This window comes from Anastrepha ludens, chromosome 6 (genome assembly GCF_028408465.1).
Source record: "Anastrepha ludens isolate Willacy chromosome 6, idAnaLude1.1, whole genome shotgun sequence".
In the NCBI taxonomy this organism is placed as follows: domain Eukaryota; kingdom Metazoa; phylum Arthropoda; class Insecta; order Diptera; family Tephritidae; genus Anastrepha; species Anastrepha ludens.
Genome location: NC_071502.1, coordinates 85289559 through 85310781, shown reverse-complemented (window position 1 = coordinate 85310781; position 21223 = coordinate 85289559). Strand labels below are relative to the sequence as shown.

Sequence of the window (21223 nt, the reverse complement as noted above, 5' to 3'; positions counted from 1 at the left end):
TTAGTTAAAAAAGTCAAACCGTTTTTGTTTTATTCAAAAAAAAAAAGTTGAATGATACAGTTGTTGATACAGTAGTCACACAATTTATTCGTACACCCTGCGTAGTACGCAAAAAACTTTAGCTTTGCGCAAAATATTTGCTGTTAAAATTTTTTTTTGGGTCAGTGTAAGAATGTTACATTCCAGATGAATTGCCGCAAACAAAACTCCCGTAATTGCAACTCACACTAAAGGGTTCCAAGGAAAGAAGGTAGATGTAGCAAAATGCTGCAAAACATTTATCCGTACACTTTCAGTTCATGATATTGTTCCTACAAAAGCAGCAGTGGAAATCGTTTCTGTTTTTACTAAAATTACTGAAAACGAAATAATATGGGTTTTTTTAGTTTTTCTCGCTGATTCAGTTTCAGTTGCGCGTAATATTTCGATTGAAAAGTGACAAAATGGGACGAAGTGCCGATTTACCATTAGAAATGCGTAAAATTGTTATTAAATTGTACTTGGAAAACAAGTCTCTGCGCGAATTCGACAAAAAATTGGCAAATCACATCCTACAGATCAAAGTGTTACTGCTAATTACGTTAATATTGGTAAATTGGAAGCTAATCACCGCCAAGCCGGAAGGCGAAAAATATTGACTTCACGTGCGGAACGTAATATAGTAGCATTAGCCGCGTAAAATCCCAAAATAACCTCCACGATACTATGCCGAAATATTCTAGAGTTTTTACATACAAAAGTAAGCCCATAAACAATCCGTCTGCGTAACACTGGTTATCATAGTAGAGTGGCACGTCGTAAGCCCTACATTTATTATTACAGATATAACAGATAGATATTAACAGAAATAAGAGATTGGAGTTTGCTAAACGCTATATAAATGAGCCAGATTATTTTTGGCAAAACGTCATATTCAGTGATGAGTCGAAATTTAATGTTTTCGGATCAGAGAGCCCTCCAAAAGTTTGGCAAAAAGAAAATACTGCACAGAAAGAAAAAAAATCGTTTTCCTACCGATAAGCATGGAGCACGATATGCAGTGGTTTGGGGGTGCATAGTTGCATCTGGAGTAGGAAAAATGGTTTTTATTGATGATAAAATGGACAAATATTTTGTGGTGATAGTGCCGTTAAATTTGGACTGGATGCTAAAGGGTTGTTGTTTCAACAAGACAATGATCAAAAGACTCATCTTATCTCGTAGAAGAATGGCTTATTTACCACTGTAAGTAGCCTAAAACTCCACCTCAATCACCGGATCTGAACCCAATTGAGCATGTCTGGGAGCTCTTAGAAAGGAAAATCAGAAATCACAAATTAACATCAAAGGTGTCCTCAAAGACAGCTTTAAGTGTTGAGTGGGAGAAAAATGCAGCTAATGAAAGCAAGTTATTGGTAAAAAGTATTCAACGACGTTTGGAAGCAGTTATTAAAGCCAAAGGCGGCCCAACAAAGTACTAAATACTCGTTTTTTCATTATTTTTTTAATAAAATATTCCTTATATGGCTATGAACGAATAATATTTTTGCCTCATTTTCTCTTATTCCAGAAATGATATTGAAAGCTTTTGTTCCTTAAATATTGAATAAATATGTTATTCTTTACGAATATATCAAAATTTTGTTCGTTTGTATACATCGTGCTAAGTATTAGGTGTATCTGTTTATAAACTGTGAGTGTACGAATAAATTGTGTGACCACTGTATATAATTCATGCGTACACCCTTTTTGGGTGTTTGAACGAGCTCCCCCTTCTATTTGTGGCGTGCGTCTTGATGATGTTCCACAAAAGTATTAGGCTATAAATAATATTAATATGAAATAAATATTCAGGTTACCTTTTCCTTCACTTATTGTGTGAACTTCTTGATATTGCCCAACGAATAGAGTATCGCCCTTGAAATAGTACTGTCGGGAGCGAAAAAGAAAAATTATAAAACTTTGGAAAAGAAGAAACCAAAGAGTAACCAAATTTTTGGTCAGACATCAACATTGTATATGTGTATGTATATGTATTTTCAACAAAAAATTAATTTTCATATAAATATACATATACAGTAGGTTCTGTTTTTATGCGGTAGATACGTTCCGCAAGAAACAGCATAAAAAAACAGCATAAAAAAAGCTACTAGTTCTATAGTAAAACTATAGATACGTTGCAAATGCTAAAACCGCATAAATCTGAAATAATCGCATAAAAAAGGGCACTAGTCCCATATTATTACTATAGATACGTTCCATACACCGCATGAATCTGAAATAATTAAATAAAATCGCATAAACAAAATATTGTATCTTTGAAAATTATATCTTTATATATCTTCCATACTTGTAGGGTTAGCATTTCTGATGTAATCTATGATGAGTTTTTGCTTAGCTGGTTTAGAATCTTGTTTATATGTACAATTCCCGATAGGTCGACATGCATTTTGTAATTTAAAAAAAAACCGCACTATTTCAAAACCGCATAAAAAAAAGCCGCATAAAAACAGAACCTACTGTATATGGATTAAAGCAAGAACACCCAGAAGAGTGCCGTTCTTGAGTTTATAGAACAAAAAGAGAAAACTGCAATTTGCAAAAAATGTGCTATGGACGGATGAATCAAAAGTAAATATGTTTGTATCGGACGGAAAACAATATGCTCGATGGTCCACAATTACATACATATATACAAAAAAGCAGTAAAGCATGGTGGCAAATCTATAATTCTTTGGAAGACGGAGTTGGTTGTATATTTTGGATAAAAGCTAAAACGTGTGTAGTGGACTATGTGAGAACATTGTATACGGTTATGCTTCTCCATGCAACCTAACCATTTTAGAAATCTTCTTCTTCTTGATTGGCGCGATAGCCCCTTAAGCGATTTTTCCCATTTTAGAATTAGAAATATGATTAATAACCAAATAACTCAAATACTGGTGAAGAAAAATAAAGATGTAACGAACTGTGGTTAAAAATAATCGAAACGGCAATACTGCTCGAAGGCAAATAGTTTTTGTGATAAGTTTTTTTTATGGCAAAAATGCGTACAGTGGTTTGCGGTGACCTGTAGAGGAAATTAAGATATATTTTAGCGAGTTCAAGAAATAATATTTGTGGAAGGTGTTGAAAGGGTGGAAAAGCTTTGAAACATTTATATTGCTATATTTCTAAGTGAACTACGTCGAAAAATAAGACAAAAAAGAATCTCCATTATATTTGCCATTTTTTTTATGTCAATTGTGACTAGGATTCTGCGTCACCCGACTAATTTTGAATTTAAATAAAATAATATTTTGCAGTGAATTCAATCTTATTTATTCTGAGCGCTCTCACTTGATTCATGACAAAACTAAGTTAACAAATGATTTTTATTTAAATAACGATCTTAGTACAAAATGTGTTCAGATGTTCAGGACATTTTGCGAACGACAGTGGGGCGAGCAAAAACACCGGTTGTTATCTGAGGATTAAAAGCGTCAACAAGCAATGAGAGAGAATCCCAGGAGAGAGAGAGAGAGAATAAAAGAGAATCCCAGGCGTTTCCACGACAGTCGGTTCCACGTTACCGAAACGACCCGGATTTATATCCGGCCAAGGGCTGTCACTCCAGCAGCATTACTTAAATATGGGGAATGTTTATGCTGCTACAATAACAACAGAGAATCCCAGGAATTAAGTTTCGTCGTACGCGCTCTATAACATGTTTTTGTTTTTTTTCGTTATTTTTATTGTATTTACGCATGTATACGAGTATATGTGTGTATGTATGCATGTACAGTGGTCACACAATTAATTCGTACACCCGGCGTAGTACGTAAAAAATGTTAACTTTGCGCAAAATATATTGCGACTATATATTTCTTTCGGGCCACTTTAACAATATTACATTTCTAATGAATTGTCGCAAACAAAACTCCCGTTTTTCCAACTCACTGACGGGATCCAAGGAAAGCAGGCAGATGTAGCAAAATACTGCAAAACATTTATCCGTACGTTTTTTTTTACTAAAATTATTGTTTGCGTTTTTACTAAAATTGCTGAAAACAAAATAAGATTGGTTTTACTTAGTTTTTATCGCCGATTCAGTTTCAGTTGCGCGTAATATTTTTTGAAAGTGACAAAATGGGACGAAGTGCGGATTTAAATTGTACTTGGAAAACAAGTCTCTGCGCGAAATCGGCAAAAACATTGGCAAATCGCATTATACAGTTCAAAGTGGTACTATTAATTACGTTAATACTGGCAAATTGAAAGCTAACCACCACCAAGCTGGGAGGCGAAAAAAAGCTACATCTGGAGTAGGAAAATTGGTTTATATTGATGATAAAAAGGACCAACATCTGTATTTAAACGTTCTGAAGAATAATTTGCATGATAGTTCCGTTAAACTTGAACTGAATGCCAAATAGTTCTTGTTTCAACAAGTTTACCATTAAAAGCAGCTTAAAACTCCACCTCAATCACCGCATCTGAACCCAACTGAGCATGTCTGGGAGCTTCTAGAAAGAAGAATCAGAAAGCTCAAAATAACATCAAAGGCGTCATTAAAGACACCTTTAAGTGTTGAGTGGGAGAAAATTGCAGCTAATGAAACCAAAGAAAAAGTAAACATCGACATTTAGAAGCAGTTATTAAAGCTAAAGGCGGCTCAACAAAGTACAGAAAACTCGTTTCTCTATTAATTTTTTAATAAAATATTCTTTATATGGCTGTGAACGAATAATATTTTTGCATAAAATTGTGCCTTATTTCGTTATTACCTTAAGTTCCAGATGTATCCATTCATAAACTGTGAGTGTACGAATAATTGTGTAACCACTGTATAGACTTTGCAATTACCTCTTAACTCTTTCCTCTTATGCCATTATTAAACCATTCCGTATTTTTGCTCATCAACACATTCAAGCAACAACAAATTCCATAAACGCATTCATCACTAAACCAATTGTTGTTATTATTATATACTAGGTTTGGAATATTTGAACATTAAAAAAATAACATTTTTGTCGGTCATTCTATTCATTTGTGTGCTTATTTGTTGTTTTCTTTGTTTGACGTATAATTCAGTTTTAACCTGTTGTACCGCTGTCGCTGCTCTTAGTAAAAGTGGGTCAGCAGTGTTAACAATCATTCCGTCACAGCAGCTAACCTACTACTACCACTACCCACAACAACAACCACTCAGCTAACCATCAAGCGTCGAAGTTTTGCTGTCAATGGATGCTGATACTGTTGCGGCTGCGACTGCGGTTGCTGTCACTAGTAAATATTGTTTCTCCTCCATCTTACCCCTTTTTATGCACGTCACATAGATTCCCGTATAGTGTGCGTTGAGGTATTGCAATTTTGTTTCATATCTCTGGTTTTTTATGCTATTTTTGTAGATAGCATCCTCCAGTTCACGCTTCAGCTGTTTTATTTTAGAAGTGAGTTAGTGATGGGCTTGTTTTATGCATCACTACTCACATACATACATACTATATGTATGTGCAGATGTATTTATATAGTCTATGTTCAACTTTGAACATACTGAAGTATGTACATATGTATGTACATATGTTGTTTGTATTACAAATTGATTGAATCCTTTAATTATTTCGCCCCACAAGCCGGACCCTATTTTTCTAAATGCATAGTATATTTATTGTATTTATATACTCCTCGTACATATGTATGTACATATATGAATATTCTTGCTTAAATGTTTATTCTATGTGAACGAGTATTTTGCACTGCTAGAATGTCGAGTGTGTTGTGAGTGCTGTTGTCGATATTACTAACAAAGCGAACCGCTGATTACCTCCCGGATAGTAAAGCTGGATTGGTGTCATTGTTGAAATTACTTCCACTCATCTGCACCGAAATCAATTAAGTGGAATAGTTTTGTGGTTGAGTATAAAAGAACTTAGAAATATTTATGTAGATTTTTTTTTATCGCAAATAGTTTTTGGCTATCTCTTTATGTTTACCCAATTAACATAGCCCTAGTGATACACTGCGATTGTCATACATATACATACACATACAGGGTGCGCCATCTCGAGCTTCGGTATGGAAATATTGAATAACTTTGCTGTCCATTGTCAGAAGGACTTGAGAAAAAATAATTTGGAAACGTCAATTCAGTACAATTTTAACGATGAATAACTTTACACCTAAAGAACGCGCGGAAATTGTGACCATGTATTTGGAAAATGGTCGTTCAATTGTGCTTGCTCAATGTGCATACGGTCGAAAATACCGCGGTCGTAAAGTGCCTTCTGATAACACCATACGCAATCTGACTAAAAATTTTGAAGAATCGGGGTCTGTAGCAAATCATCAACGTGTTTCAGTTCGTAAAAGACGCTCCAATGAAATTGTTGAAACTGCCACACGGCGATCAAAACGATGAACTTTTTGAAGCTAAAGTTCCCTGGCTGGTTGATGTCGAAAGTTGGCGATGCTGAGTGGCCTCCAAGATCGCCGGATTTGACGCCGCCGGATTTTTTTTTGTGGGGCTATTTAAAAAGTAGAGTATACGCCAACAAGCCTACTACATTGGAAGCGCTCAGGACCAACATTAGATCTGAAATAGAGGCAATATCACCCGAAATGCTAGCAAAAGTAATGAAAAATTCGAAAAAAAGAGCACAATATTGTGTGGCTCGTAAAGGTGGTCATTTGTTAGATGTTGTGTTCTAAGTGCAGTTGAAACAGATTGTAAAGGACAAAATCAAATAAAAAAACACCAACAAACATTCAATTTTGCTAGTTGCTAAAGTTATTCAATATTTCCATACCGAAGCTCGAGATGGCGCACACTGTATATGTATATAAGTATGTAGGTATGCATAAGCTTACATATATTCAATACAGTGAAACCTCTACTTGCAGACATTTCTCATAAACGAACAACAGTTCGAGAACCAAGTTTTACGTACCGTTTTTATAAGAAATACCACTCTAATGACCGGACGCGGGCACTTATTTTCTTAAGTGGGTAAAAATGTCAAGGAACTATAAAAATCACTGTTAAGCGCACGCGAGACTCTTATCCGCGAAGAAGGAAGATCAATGATTCCAAAAAGAATACTTAGGACTGCCATAACTTCTGTTACAAGTTAAGTCGGTTAAAGATATGGAATTACAATACTTTTATTTTAATGAAGTTAGTCTTATTTAATCATCTAAATATTAAAAAAAATTGAATTTTCATTCGAAATGGTCACCATTGGCTTTTACACAAGCCTTCAAATCATTAGGCCATGGAGCTATTGCAGCACGCACGGTTTCCATGGATATTAACGCCGTTGCTCGAACCAAAGATTGTTTGAGACTCTCCAAATTTCTGTGAGGTCTTTAACAGGCCATATTCTCCAATTCTGACCATAAACTATAGTCCAATGGACTGAGATCTGGAAGATTTATAATTTTGTGAACTGGACAACTGCAGTATAAAAATAAACAGACTATGCACCCGCAGCGAGGACGTCGGAGCTATCTGACCGTACTTATTCAGAAATGATGCCGGTAACGCTGCTACGGTGACATGCTAATGAACATTTTGTGTCCTGAATGTTATGACATGGATTTGCTCAATATGTCACACTGCCACTTGCCGCACATCCCATGAAACAATGACCCAATTCCGAACGAAGCGGACAAGACGCATTATCGCACCGTGAAATGGCCGTCAAGAACTTGAGACTTGGCGCCATTGGGCTTTTTTCTCTGGAGCTAAGTAAAAAGTACGCTCTATGCCAATAAGCGCGAATCCAGAGCTAGAAAACGATATACCGAGCTATGCCAAAAAGTCATGGAAGTTTTTGATATGCGCAACCTATGCAAGAGGAGTGGTAGTGGGCATTTAACTGATATTGTGTTTCATACAGATTTGCATAGACTGAAAAATGTGATGAAATAAAAAATAATAATTTCGACAAATTTGGTTGTATTTTATTTATAAAAGAAAATTTGCGGTCTTATTCAATCACCCTGTATTTCTATAAAACAATATACAGTATGTGTTCGGTATGTGTTAGTTATAGGCAAATACTTGGCGGACAAACTAATTCCTATTATATAATATTTATACTCACCTAATATTATAATTCGTAATCTCTGATAATTTCTTTGAATAACAAAATGTCTACTTTTGCAGAAAATTTGCTACAGAACTGCTATAACGGAGGTGCTACGAGTGATGTAGTTGGTTCTGAAATTGATGATCCTGGCGATGGTTTGGGTCCCTTACCACCCAAATGGGAGACAGCATACACCGAACGTGGTGAACTATATTTTATCGAGTAAGATGATACAAAATCTATTCAATTTATAATTCAATGTTATTATCATTAAATAATTATTTTTCCAAAAGTCACAACACTGGCACATCCCATTGGCTCGATCCACGTCTCTCGAAATTCCAAAAGAAATTGTTAGAGGATTGTGGCGACGACGAGCTGCCATATGGTTGGGAGAAAATAGAAGATTCACTCTATGGCACCTACTATATAGATCACGTAAACCGACGTACTCAATATGAGAATCCCGTATTGGAAGCTAAACGACGAGCAGCTGAACAAAAACAAAAACAACAACATCAACCGCCACCACCAACACACCTCAGTCCACAAAACATCCAAGGAGATTGCAGCATAGCGCAACAGACAATGCTACCTCACCCGCAGTCACAACAACGTCCGCAAACACCTTCAAATCGGTTACCTTCACCTTTGAATGGAGGCGTTGGTGGTGGCTCTGTAGTTGGTGGTAGTGAAGGCGATCGAGTTGCAAATGTTGGTAGCGGTATGGTAGATTTAGCGCAGCGTTGTATGCAACCACCTCCCCCCAATGCGAATTTGCAGACGCCGCCAACAGCGCTGTTGCCATATAAGTTTACACGAAGTCCCGCTGAAATGCAGGGCGAGCGTATCACGGCATCGCTAGTAAAGTCTGCACGAGGTCTGGGCATTACTATTGTGGGCGGTGATGATGGTGCGGAGGAGTTTCTGCAAATCAAATCGATTGTTCCACATGGGCCGGCGAGTTTGGATGGCCAGCTGCAAACCGGCGATGTGTTGGTTTATGTGAATGACACTTGTGTGCTCGGGTTTACTCATCACGAAATGGTGAGTTGTTGGTTTCTATTATATGAAATAATACAATACATAAGTTTATTATTTCACTTTAATATATTACTAGAATTTGCCCAGTGTATTTTGTCTTTGCCTCCTTATGTTTATCTTTATCCCTTTCTCTAACTCTATCTTTGTTTCTATTTGTATTCTGTTCTTCATCTTTTTTACTTTAACTTTATCCCTATACCTATCTTTATTATTTTCTTCGTCTACATACATATTCATCTTAATCTGTTTATCTTAATTTAAATCTTATTTTCAAGCCGCTGCTTTAACACGTTTTCTTAATTCAGTAACAATATTAAAGCATACATTTAGCAGGCACATATGCATGTTTTGGTATTTGGCTTAGTGGAATTTTTAAACTGATTTCTTCGCTTTATATTAAATTAAATTGAAATTTGATTAATTTTCTACCCTTCGGCACCAAAAAAATATCTTTCGAGTGATACGAGGGTTGCTTTTTATATTTCTGGCCTAGTGTTGTCAGGTGCCATCTGACGTTGCCATTGGAAAGTTTGACCTATTTTGTGAAAAACGCACTTGATATGTGAGCTATATTAGTGTTGTTTACAGTGGCTTTAAAAATCTATCTCGGCAATAAAAAATTGAATTAAACCATTTTCGTACGATTATTTTCCACAATATCGATGTGAATTAACAAGACAATAATGCAAAATATCCGCAAAAAGCTGATACAATGAATTTTCTTAGTTAGGAAAATCAGTTGTTCTGCAAGAAAATATCGGTGCCGTATGCGAAATGATTGAGCAAGCTCGTAATGTCATAATGCGTGAGATTGAGACATCCTTGGACATTAGTATGGCGAACATCAAAAGAGATTGTGCACGATCACTTTGTGGTAAAAAATTGTGTTATTAGCTCACACACAATTTAAGAAATGCTCTGGAAACGCGACTGGACAAAGTGTTTCGAAAATTGGTTCAAACGAATGTGAATGTTTATTTGGTAGTCATCATGAAGAAAATTTAGAAAAGCCATTTCAGCCACCAATGTGCATTATTTTATTGTTATACCAGAAATACATATAAAGAGCAGCATTCGTATATTTGCATATAATTTTTCATACATTATAAATATATTAGATTGGCCAAAAAGAAATCCATTATTTTCCCGGTGGATGGCTGCAGTCTTTGATATCTCGTAAAGTATTGGTCAAACAATTTAAAGTTTATTCCTGTTGTTAAGGTGACATTTCACACTAAAAAAATTATTTTGCTGTTCTTTGTTTGTGTCATTCATTTGTGAGTTACAGGGTGTTAACAATGCAAGTCAACAAAGAGGAAAATCGGTACATTTGACAGTTTTTCTTTGATAAAGTCAAACATGAAAGCCAGTCCGCTGAGTTTAATTTATTTTTGATTTATTCTGCAATTTATATTTATTTTACTTATTTTGCTACTTTTCATATTTGTACTAATTTAATAAATTTTTTTGCATCATATTAACGTGATCTAATTTCGTATAGTAATCAATTAAAACCAATTTTCGGTTAGGTTAATATATTCCAGTCAATTTTGCCGGGAGAAACCGCTACTTTAGAAGTTTGCCGCGGCTATCCTTTACCGTTCGATCCCAATGATCCGAATACGGAGGTGGTCACGACGATAGCGGTGGATGGCGTGAGTGTTGCAGCCACAGACAAACAGCGACGAATGTTACTTGACCTACATATGGATGGAAATTATAATTTTCTCGATGTTAGCGGCGGAGATGGTGCCGTAAAAGTGCATCCGCATAACCATTTACGAAGTCAGCACTCAACAGCCACTGGCGGTTTAAATGACGGTTTCATATTGATGAAAAAGCCTGAACTCCAGATGCACACATTTACCATTGTAAAGGGAGCCATGGGCTTCGGTTTCACCATTGCAGACTCGGCTTACGGCCAGAAGGTGAAGAAGATTCTTGACTACAATTGTTGCACGCAATTACAAGAGGGCGATGTTCTATTAGAGATCAATGGTGTCGATGTGCGACAACAGAGTCATCTCGAAGTGGTGCAGATACTTAAGGACTGTTCGAAAACCGAACCGACGCTTGTCAAAATTCAACGTGGAAGTCCATCTACGAACAGTGAAAGGGCATCGCCATCTGGCGGCATTTATAGCACCGTTGCAAGCAACCCACAACCAATGAACAACACTAACAGCAGCTTAGGCAATGTAGCTAAATTGCGTAAGAACTTCACATCGGCCCTATTTCGCAGTAAGACACCGACCGCGGATCTTTACAGCACGCAACAAAAGGAGATTTTACCGATACGACCCAAAACGCCATTGGTCGATACGCGACACACACGGGCACAAACTCCAAATGATGAACTACAACATGACGATAATATCAACAATGACACTTCATTGGGAAATGACAATGGAAGATTGTCCACAAGCAAATCTCAATTGGATACCGGTACACACAAATCAACAAATAGTCTGCAAGAGATTGAAGCAATCAACCAAGAGATACCCTTCTTGGATCCATACCCGAAATTGGTCACTAGCTTGAGTGAGCGACTAGCTGGAGTATCTATGCTCGCTGAAACTGCCGCAAGTGGCGGTGCAAACGGTGGTGGTGTCACAAACGTAGGCTACCACCACGCCAGCGGCCTCTCGCTACCCTCAAGTGTTGGTGACCTAATGCGTTACGATCATCAAGAGTACGTAACAGCGGGTGTACGTGGAGGTAATAATATCTACGGAATCTCACCGCTACCGTCCAGTATGAATACCTACTATGCGCCGCAACAGTTGCACACGCCGCCTCATATAAACATTTCCGCTAGTAGCTACTCGCCGTCCACACCCCTCAGTTTAACGACAACATCCGCCGCGCATCACAATCTCCTACATCATCACCCACTACAATTACCGCCACCGCCGCATCCACACCCGCATGGATCACAGTACTCGCCTGCATCGTTGCATGTCACAACGCCATTGCAAGCGGCTCACATCCAAAACGAACGTATGCAAAAACGTGTGAACGAGCTATTGAGTGATCGTCGGCGTGTAGGCTTCTCCACACTCGATGCACCACAACCACAGAAACAGTGCTCTGCGCCGTATGTTAATCAGTCCCTGCTACAGCAGCCTCCACCACATTTGCAACATTCGCCAGCTGTTAGCAGTCTATCGCAACAGGCTCCGATTTCTTGGCTGGGCGCAGGAGTTTACACCAATACTTTACAGTCATCTCCCGGCGGAAATTTGCCATATATGCAACGCAATGGCGGTGCGCTCGATGTGCTTGACGATTTGACGACTGAGCAATATGAACTGTGTGAGGTTACTTTAGAGCGTCAGGCGTTAGGGTTTGGGTTCCGCATTGTTGGCGGCACCGAAGAAGGCTCACAAGTGACGGTCGGCCACGTTGTGCCTGGCGGTGCTGCAGATAACGACCAGCGCATTAATACAGGTGACGAGATACTCAGCATAGATGGTATTAATGTGGTAAGTAGTGCGATGTACTGTGCCATCTATGTAGGTATATGTATAAGTATAATTTTTCTAAAGGTCAATTCGTCGCACCACAAAGTTGTTTCACTGATGGGCGAAGCGGCATTGCGAGGCCAAGTGACTATGATACTGCGGCGCCGATTACGGTTAACACAACAACCACACTTGTTGCAAACACAACGTCAAGAACAGGAAAACCAAATGCCATTACCGCCACCTCCGTCGTTAACGGTGCCTCTACGAAACGCCTTCCGCTACCCGTACGATGTGATAGTGAGCCGACACGAGTCCGAGGGCTTCGGCTTTGTGATCATATCTTCTTCAAACCAGTTCTACGGTTCCACCATCGGTAAGTAACAAAGTAATTTCATTCGCAGAAGAGGAAAAAGGAAGAAGTATTAAGTGGCTGCCAAACATTTTTTGTTTTGTATTGTAGATCACAAAATGTGCAACTGATCTTCAAACTTTTTGGTCAAACACTATTTTGAGTTCTGCACAAGACTTTGCGATCATTAACAGAGCTATTGTACGCACGACCTAAATTTTAAATATTTAGCACCTAAAAACTCATGTTGTAGTTTGTGGAGTGCTGATAAAGTGACAGTATTCGGTGCCACACTCGAACCAGTGTCGCGTTAATGAAGAATCGTATATTTACGATGTTCTAATATTTTTTTAATATGCTCATTTAAACTATATCGTCCCCTTAGTATAACAATAGCCTATGTGCTCATAGGCTATTATTTTTTTTATTGAATTTTTGGATTCTCCATCGTCGATTTTATATGTGGTCAAAATTTTGTCAAATTCTAGTTCCACAAAGTGGGTCAAAACGTCAGTCAAAAAATAATAAATATTTACAGACATAACGAGATTTGAGTGAGAGCTACTTTCGACAAAAAGTTTGAAATTCATTTTCTCAAAACATCAAAAAATTTATAGGCTATTTTAATACTAAGGGGACGATATATAAGTACATATACTTGTCCTGACTACTATTAATTCGTTGCCCTCGCTTTCTTCCTAGCATAGTTCAGAACTATCATCTTGATAAAAAAAAATATTTGTATCATCATCATCATTTGTTCTGTTTAAGCTTTGGCCTGTTGCTCGAAATGTTCTCATGTCGTTATTGTTGTTGTAACAGTATACTTATCGAAAATGATCGATAGGTCTAGGAAACTTGTTGTTTCGACAGGTTGGGTCCAGAGGGAAAGGGGCGTTAGATGAGTGGGTTTGATGGGTCATGTGAAAAGGGGGTTAGTGTCGTGCCGTGTGCCTTCACATGCTGGACATATGTTTAGTATGTGGGGGCCAATTCTGGATAATTCATTATCCATTACATTCCCATGACAACCGGTTCTACGTTGCCGGAATGACTCGGGTTTTTCCCGACTAAGGACTGCCGCCCCAGCAAACCAACCATGTCTAGTGTACCGTACCTTCCCCATGTCGTCTTCTAGTTCATAGATCTATCTTAATCTTGGTCTGCCTTTTGCTTTCGTTGCAAATTTTTTAGCGTCAATTACACAGGCCTGCGAAATTTAACTTTTTTCAGTTTCTAGAATGGCTGTACTTGTTTCTTGTATTGTAGTTTTTTATGCGCTGAAAACGAATCTGACCTTCAAAATGCTCCATCACGTCAGGATTTTTGGTAAATGAAGCCTAAAAGGTCAAAAAATGGCCATTTTAGCCATTTTTGATAATTTTTTTTGGGATAGACATTTTTTTTTTTCAATTTTCGACGAAAAGGTCGCATAGTACAACTCTTTAGCTTTAAAACCCATTTTTTTAAATTATTGTACGATTTTTAAAAAAAAAGTTATGACATTTTGAAATAGGGGTGCTACCAGTCTACCGGCATGCCTGCCAATCAGACAATGCCCTGTTAGGACCCCGAGAAGATTTCTCATGTTTTTCCTGTTTAGTTTCAACAGTCGGTTTGTGTGGTCCATGTTCCATTCCGGTCACGTCGTTCTGTAGCCCGTTGACAGCACTGATAGTGTGTTTGTCTATAAGCATATTACAAGTTGCTAAAGATATAGATATGTTCGCTTTGTCTGGTTGGATCGGTAATGTGGTACCCAATCTCGCTAGTTCATCTACTTTACAGTTGCGTTCTATATCTCTATGACCCGACACCCAGAGCAGGTTTATTACAAAGTACTGTGACAGTTCTGTCAAAACGTCGATACATTCTTTTACTGCCTTCGAGTTAATATTAGGCGATTTTATAGCTTTCAGGGCCGATTGGCTATCTGAATATATGTTTATATCTCTTGTGGTGGCCGCCGTAGCCGAATGGGTTGGTGTGTGACTTCCATTCGGAATTCACAGAGAGAACGTAGGTTCGAATCTCGGTGAAACACCAAAATTAAGAAAAAAAATTTTCTAATAGCGGCCGCCCCTCGGCAGGCAATGGCAAACCTCCGAGTGTATTTTTGCCATGAAAAAGCTCCTCATAAAAAATATTTGCCGTTCGATGTCGGCTTGAAACTGTGGGCCCCTCCATTTGTGGAGCAACATCAAGACGCACACCACAAATAGGAGGAGGAGCTCGGCCAAACACCCAAAAAGGGTGTACGCGCCAATTATATATAGGGCCCGCCATCTATCGTTACGGATTTGAACTAGGTATTATTTGAAGAATGGTAACACTTAGCTGTCATCTGATTTGACAGAAAATTAGTTTTATTCTTCCGCTGAACGAAAATGGTTGTGTATACGCTCAAAGAACGCTGGGAAATATTGCGACATTACTTTGAAAATCATGATAATGTTGCAGAATGTGTACGAAAATTACGTACGGCCATGGGAAGAAGAAAAGCACCGAATGAAGCGTACGTGCGTTACTTTGCGTTTGGCCGCCTCGGAACTGCGATTTGAAGCCGTTGGATTATTATCTTTGGGGTGCCGTCAAAGACCAGTGTTATGCCAACAAACCAGCAAAAATTGATGCACTGAAGACCAACATACGCGATGTCATAGCTGAAATACAGCCGCATACAATCGAAAATGTGTTGAAAAATTGGACCGATCGTATGGGATGGTGCATGACTAGCCGAGGCAGCCATATGAATGAAGTTGTGTTCCATCATTAACCGGAAGGATTGTACTTCAAAATAAAAAAAAACAGTTTGGAAAAATATTGAGCAGTTTCTTTTTTATAGCATTTTTAATTCCGTAAAGTTATATGGCTAATATTGTATATATGTATATATATCTCTTGTGGGCTAGCAGGCCTTCCCTGATAGCTAAAATTTCAGCTTGAAATACACTGCAGTGATCCGGTAACCGGAATGAGATGTTGGCATTCATTCCTTCAGAATGAAGGCCTCCGGCTACTTGATCATTTAGCTTGGAACCATCAGTATAGGTGCTGATTCCGCTTCTATTGTCCCAATCTTTTCTCGTTGGGAAAGTTGTGGTAAAGGATGTGTTTAAATGCAACTTTGCTGAGCTGCAAAAGTCTGTCGTTTGATGTAGGAAGAGGTATTCGTCTAGTATTCTTGCGTGACTCCTTCTGTTGATGGCTAAGGTAAGATTCTCTTAACCTCAATTGTTGAATAACTCAAAAAGTATTTGTCGGATTCACTTCAAATTTTTACTCAATATTTTTAAGATATTATGCTTTGATAAAAGGCAAAACAATCCAGTTTTTTGAAAATTCTGACTACTCATAACCCTTTAAACCCTAAATACGCGGAAGTTTTTACCGCTTCAAATTCTTATGCTCCACTTTAGATTGAGCCAGGTACCACATTATTTTTTCTGGACATTAACATATATTTTGTTTTTTTTTTCTCGTTAATTCTCAATCCAAATTTACCAATAATTTCATTGAAGTTTTTGCTGATTATCGCAATACCCTCCGCGTACACGTATAATTTTGTTGTTCTGGGGGGCAACACTTCCAGACAACGACTTTTTCAATAACAAATTACATATTAATATTCATGCTTCAATGAATATACAGTAGAGCGTCGATTATCCGAAAGCCGGTCATCCGAAACGTCGGTTAACCGAAAGGAAACATGTCGCCATTTTCGGATATAAAGAATAAAAAAAGTATGTACAAATGAAATAGAAACGTTTAATAGAAATGACTCAGAGAGCGACGCAAGGGAACGTCATGATTTTGGCATTTTCCGTGTCTTCATCGATAGCATGTTATATAATATTTAGAACATGATGAACACATGCGATTCTGTGCAGTCTTTAAAACGGCTAAGAGATTTGGCGGCAAAAAACAGAGTCTCAAAACTTAAGCAAACAAATATGCTCGACTTTTTTTTTAGATTAGTTTTGTTCTATTAAAAAATGTTTAGACATATGTATTTATGTACCGTGTGTGCAATCCCTACTTAAATGTGACTATTCATAATATGTACTGTACTCTAGTGTATCATTAAAAAGCATTACATACATAATATGTATTTCTAATCCAATGACATGTTTTATTACCCTACCCTCAACAAAGAACTGGAATTTCGCAAATGTTCGTTTATCCGAAAAATCGATTATCCGAACACCCTCTGCACCAATTGTTTCGGATAATCGGCGCTCTACTGTATAAAAATTTTTTAAATAATAAAACAAACAAAAATGGTGGCGCTATAACTGTACAAACGTGGCTTCTTTAATTTGCGCCGTGGAATGTACAGCCTTTTGTAATCAATTGAAATGAACCAGACCAAAATTTTCTCTTAGCCTTTTAAAAAAAAAAAAATGAAAATTTGAGGTGAAAAAGAAAAAAAATTACACTTTTTTATAAAGAAATTGATGAAAACAATATTTTTAGTGATAATTAATAAAAATGTTGAGATACATGCAAAGGCCAATATGTTAAAGAATATCGCTGTAAAATTTTAAGTTGATATCTTGATTACTTTTTGAGTTACATTCGACAGCGCGTATTTCGTATTTCGAGAAAAACGCGATTAAAGTTTTCGTTCTTACTCATCTTTCGTTCGACGCTCATCACTTCACTGACTTTATAAGGACTTTTTAGACTTTCTATTAAGCTTAAAAAATTGAAAAGGTAATATTTAGATTGTAAATGAATTTTTAAACCAAAAAAAAATGGAAAATTTGAAAGTGCTGGAGGAGCTGCCCCCTTAAGGGGTTAGGCCACTCTAGGATTTTCAAAATATCGAAATTTTTTTTTTTTTCGCTTAAAAGATGCTTTAAACTCTTTAGAATATAAAACAAAAAATCCTATGCGTGAAAAAAATGTTTATCTCTAATATTTCGCACTTTTGCGCGAGCGCCTCTGACGTCTCTGACACGACTATTCAAATTTAAACCGTGTTTATCTCAAAACGTGATTTTTCAAAACTGCACGCAGCATAACACAAACAATTTTTAATATTTTCACTTGTAATTGTACAAGGATCTTTAGAACATTATTCCGCACTGAAATACGTACGGATTTTTTTATTAATTAATTAGAAAAATTTTTATAAACAATTAACGGTTCCATTTTAGATGAAAAATTCTACTTTTGACTTCAAACATCTGCAAAATACACAAATTTCAATATTTCTAAAATCCCGTACGTATTTCTACAGCTATACTCACGTCGATTGAGATGAATTTTTTTAATTTGGTTTAGGTGGACATTTACGTCAGTTGTACTGCGTGCCGTGAAGTGCCTTTTTCGCAGGGCGCGTTCAGAGATTCACTCCAAAGGCGCCATTTTGTAATATTTTTCAAAAAAAATATTTGTAATTACACTTAAATACATGCTTAATAATATACTTAAAAAGTTTTTTCCTAGCACCTTTCTTTCAATGTAAAAAAAATCCTTAAAAAACTGCGTTTTTTACAGTAGCTAGAGTGGCGTAACCCCTTAAGTATATGTCCAGTTCTTTTTGTATCAGTTACTTCGTCTATTGCGGAGCACAGTAAAAGCTTATATGATTTGTATATTGTGATGAATATAATACTGATCGGTCAAGTCGTTCAAAAGTACCGCGATCATATGCACCAAAAAGTTTATATATAAATAATTCTTTTTTTTTATTTAATATACCAACTTGTTTGACAAAAGCTAAAAAAAACTCAATTTATTTTCTACACATTCAGGTAAGTTAATACCTGGTAGTCCAGCCGATCGTTGTGGTGAGTTGAAAGTAGGTGATCGCATCATCGCTGTAAACCGCATTGATATTGCCGGCATGCCACATGGTGATGTAGTCAATCTCATAAAAGAATCGGGCCTTCACGTGCGTCTAACCATCGGTTGTCCGAAAGACGCATTAACAACACCAACAACCACTGCGGGAACCCCAACTTCGGCATTGCTCGTTAACTCGGCACAGGTGTCGCCAGGTCAGCTATCACAAACACAACTACTATACACGCCATTGGCAACACAACAACATAAATCACGCATATCGCCAAATCTGTTGCCCAGCAATGACGGCAGTGGCACCTACTTTATTGAACAGCCCAGAACAAGTACGGCAACAAATTTCACACAGCAGCAGCACCCACAATTGCAGCAGCAACAACAACAATTGCCACAACATTTATGACTTTGAGACTTGCGTATAAGTCTCTACAAAAGCTTCCTCTAAGCACAACAACAACACTGTATATACGAATAACACTTCAAAGGCAAACTGAATGCTTTTATATTAAAGTTTTTATACAAAATAAAATTATATTATATTTAGTAATTTACAGTATAAACGAGTTTATATATATTTAGTATAAACGAATGCATCGGAAACGTTTTGCGTATTTTTACTTAAATTCATTTAAACATTTCCTGTTTTATAGATATTTACGTACCTAATTGTGAGAATAATGCCAATAAGTTAAAAAGGAGGATGCCATCCAACTACAGTGACAACAGAAACAAAATTTTCGTAGAATTTAAAATGTTTCCCTATTCTCACAGTTAGTAAAGCAAATGAAACTAAAAAAATATATACTTCTAAGAGCAAAAATCATGTATTCTTTTTCCTAATTAAGAATTTTTAAGTTATTCGCATTATTACATAGTTTCGTCGTATTGAATCCCAAAGACTGAAATTAGCCGTGTGTGCTGTTGCATGGCGTCTAAACAAAAAAAAGTAAAAAGTAAATATTATATATATATAAAATTAAATTTTACAAGTTAAGCATTCTTGTTTTATTGAATGTATATTACAAAATTGTTACCATTTTTTAACCTAGGGAACTTTTTTATACACAGATGTGTTTTGCATTTGTGCAACTTTATTATGCATATCTTATAAAATACTTATAGTGTACGAATATACTACACTTTTATTGATAGGTCTTTAAAAAAAACGAATATAAATTTTATTTTTAATTTTAGACTCGAATTGGGCAATGCCCACTAAATGCAGCCTTTCATCCCACATTTTAGTATATGTACATACTTATTATATATCTACAGTCAGCATTAATCTAATGAATTTACATATATGCTCAAATAATAAAGCACATGTACCATATTTCATAGCATGCAATAGCCTTAGGTCACCAGTGTACTTATAATGCAGTTAGTTTTAGTATAATTATGTTAATATTAATATTATACTCTATATTGTGCCGGCATAAATACTTTGCCGGAATAAATACTAGGAATATCCTAGGATTATTCGTAGTAGGGCTGCATAATAGTGAATAAATATTGTACTGAAAATTATTGCAAATAAATATTTATAAATATACACAGTTTTACAATTAGAAATTCGATTTTTCATTTAGATTCATCTTACATATTTGGTAATTAAATTGAAAACATACATCAATGTACTTCAAAAATTTCACTAAAATATTGGGTATGGGAATAAGTTTCCTCCTTTCGTCCAAAGGAACGAATTATGTAAGGTATTTGCCATTGGAAGCTACAACTTTACTCCATCTTTCAGGCAGCACACGGATTCCTCTGACGAAAAATTCAAGCTCTTTTGACTCGATCCATTCATTGAGCCAGTTTGCAATGCTCTCGTAAGAAGTGAACCGCTCTCCAATAAGAGCTGACAGATGGCAAGATTTCTAAATTCAGTCCCTCTAAATATTTCTGGACTGATTCAGCAATGTGTGGCCTGGCGTTGTCATGCAGCAAAATCAGTTTGTCATGTCTACCGTCCCATTCCGGCCGCTTTTCTTTGAGAGCTCGATTCAAACGCATTAGCTACAGCCGGTGGTTTCTGATGGTTTAAGGAGTTCATAATAGATGGCACCCTTCTGATCCCACCAGATGCACAACATAACCTATGAACCTGGCAGGCTCCAACATTTTCGACGCTTAGGATTACCATAATAGATTCATTTTTCATCACCAGTGACGATATGATGCAGAAAACCTTTTCTTTTCTGCCTTTCAAGAAACATCTCACACGTGACCAAACGTCTCTCGATATCCCTCTCCTTCAATTGATTGTGCTTTCTTGACCATTCCCATCGCGTGCAAACGTTTACCGACGGTTGATCTGTCAACATCCAACTCTTTAGACATATCCTCAAGGGTTCGACATGCGTCTTCATCCAATAATTGTTGTAGTTGAGTATCTTCAAATTTTTTCGGTGCCCTTTCGCGATCTTTATCACTCACGGCGAAATTGCCACTTTGGAAGCGTCGAAGCTGTATTTGATTACCGTAAATAATGATCAATA

General features: G+C 37.0%; 1 protein-coding gene across 2 annotated transcripts in view; it reads left to right on the top strand.

The window, feature by feature from the left end:
- Window positions 1-20274, top strand: part of LOC128865721 (membrane-associated guanylate kinase, WW and PDZ domain-containing protein 1) — a 73781-nt gene extending 53507 nt beyond the window's left edge. The window contains exons 1-6 of one of the 2 annotated variants that reach the window (XM_054106009.1): window positions 6991-7087; window positions 8129-8273; window positions 8345-9098; window positions 10625-12580; window positions 12644-12935; window positions 18674-20274. In XM_054106009.1, the coding sequence (XP_053961984.1) occupies window positions 7042-7087; window positions 8129-8273; window positions 8345-9098; window positions 10625-12580; window positions 12644-12935; window positions 18674-19125 (3645 nt within the window). In that variant the 5' untranslated portion in view covers window positions 6991-7041 and the 3' untranslated portion in view covers window positions 19126-20274. Of the gene's footprint in view, window positions 1-6990; window positions 7088-8128; window positions 8274-8344; window positions 9099-10624; window positions 12581-12643; window positions 12936-18673 lie in introns of those variants that run through there. The other variant, XM_054106008.1, reaches the window with a different exon arrangement.
- Window positions 20275-21223: the final 949 nt, after the last annotated feature.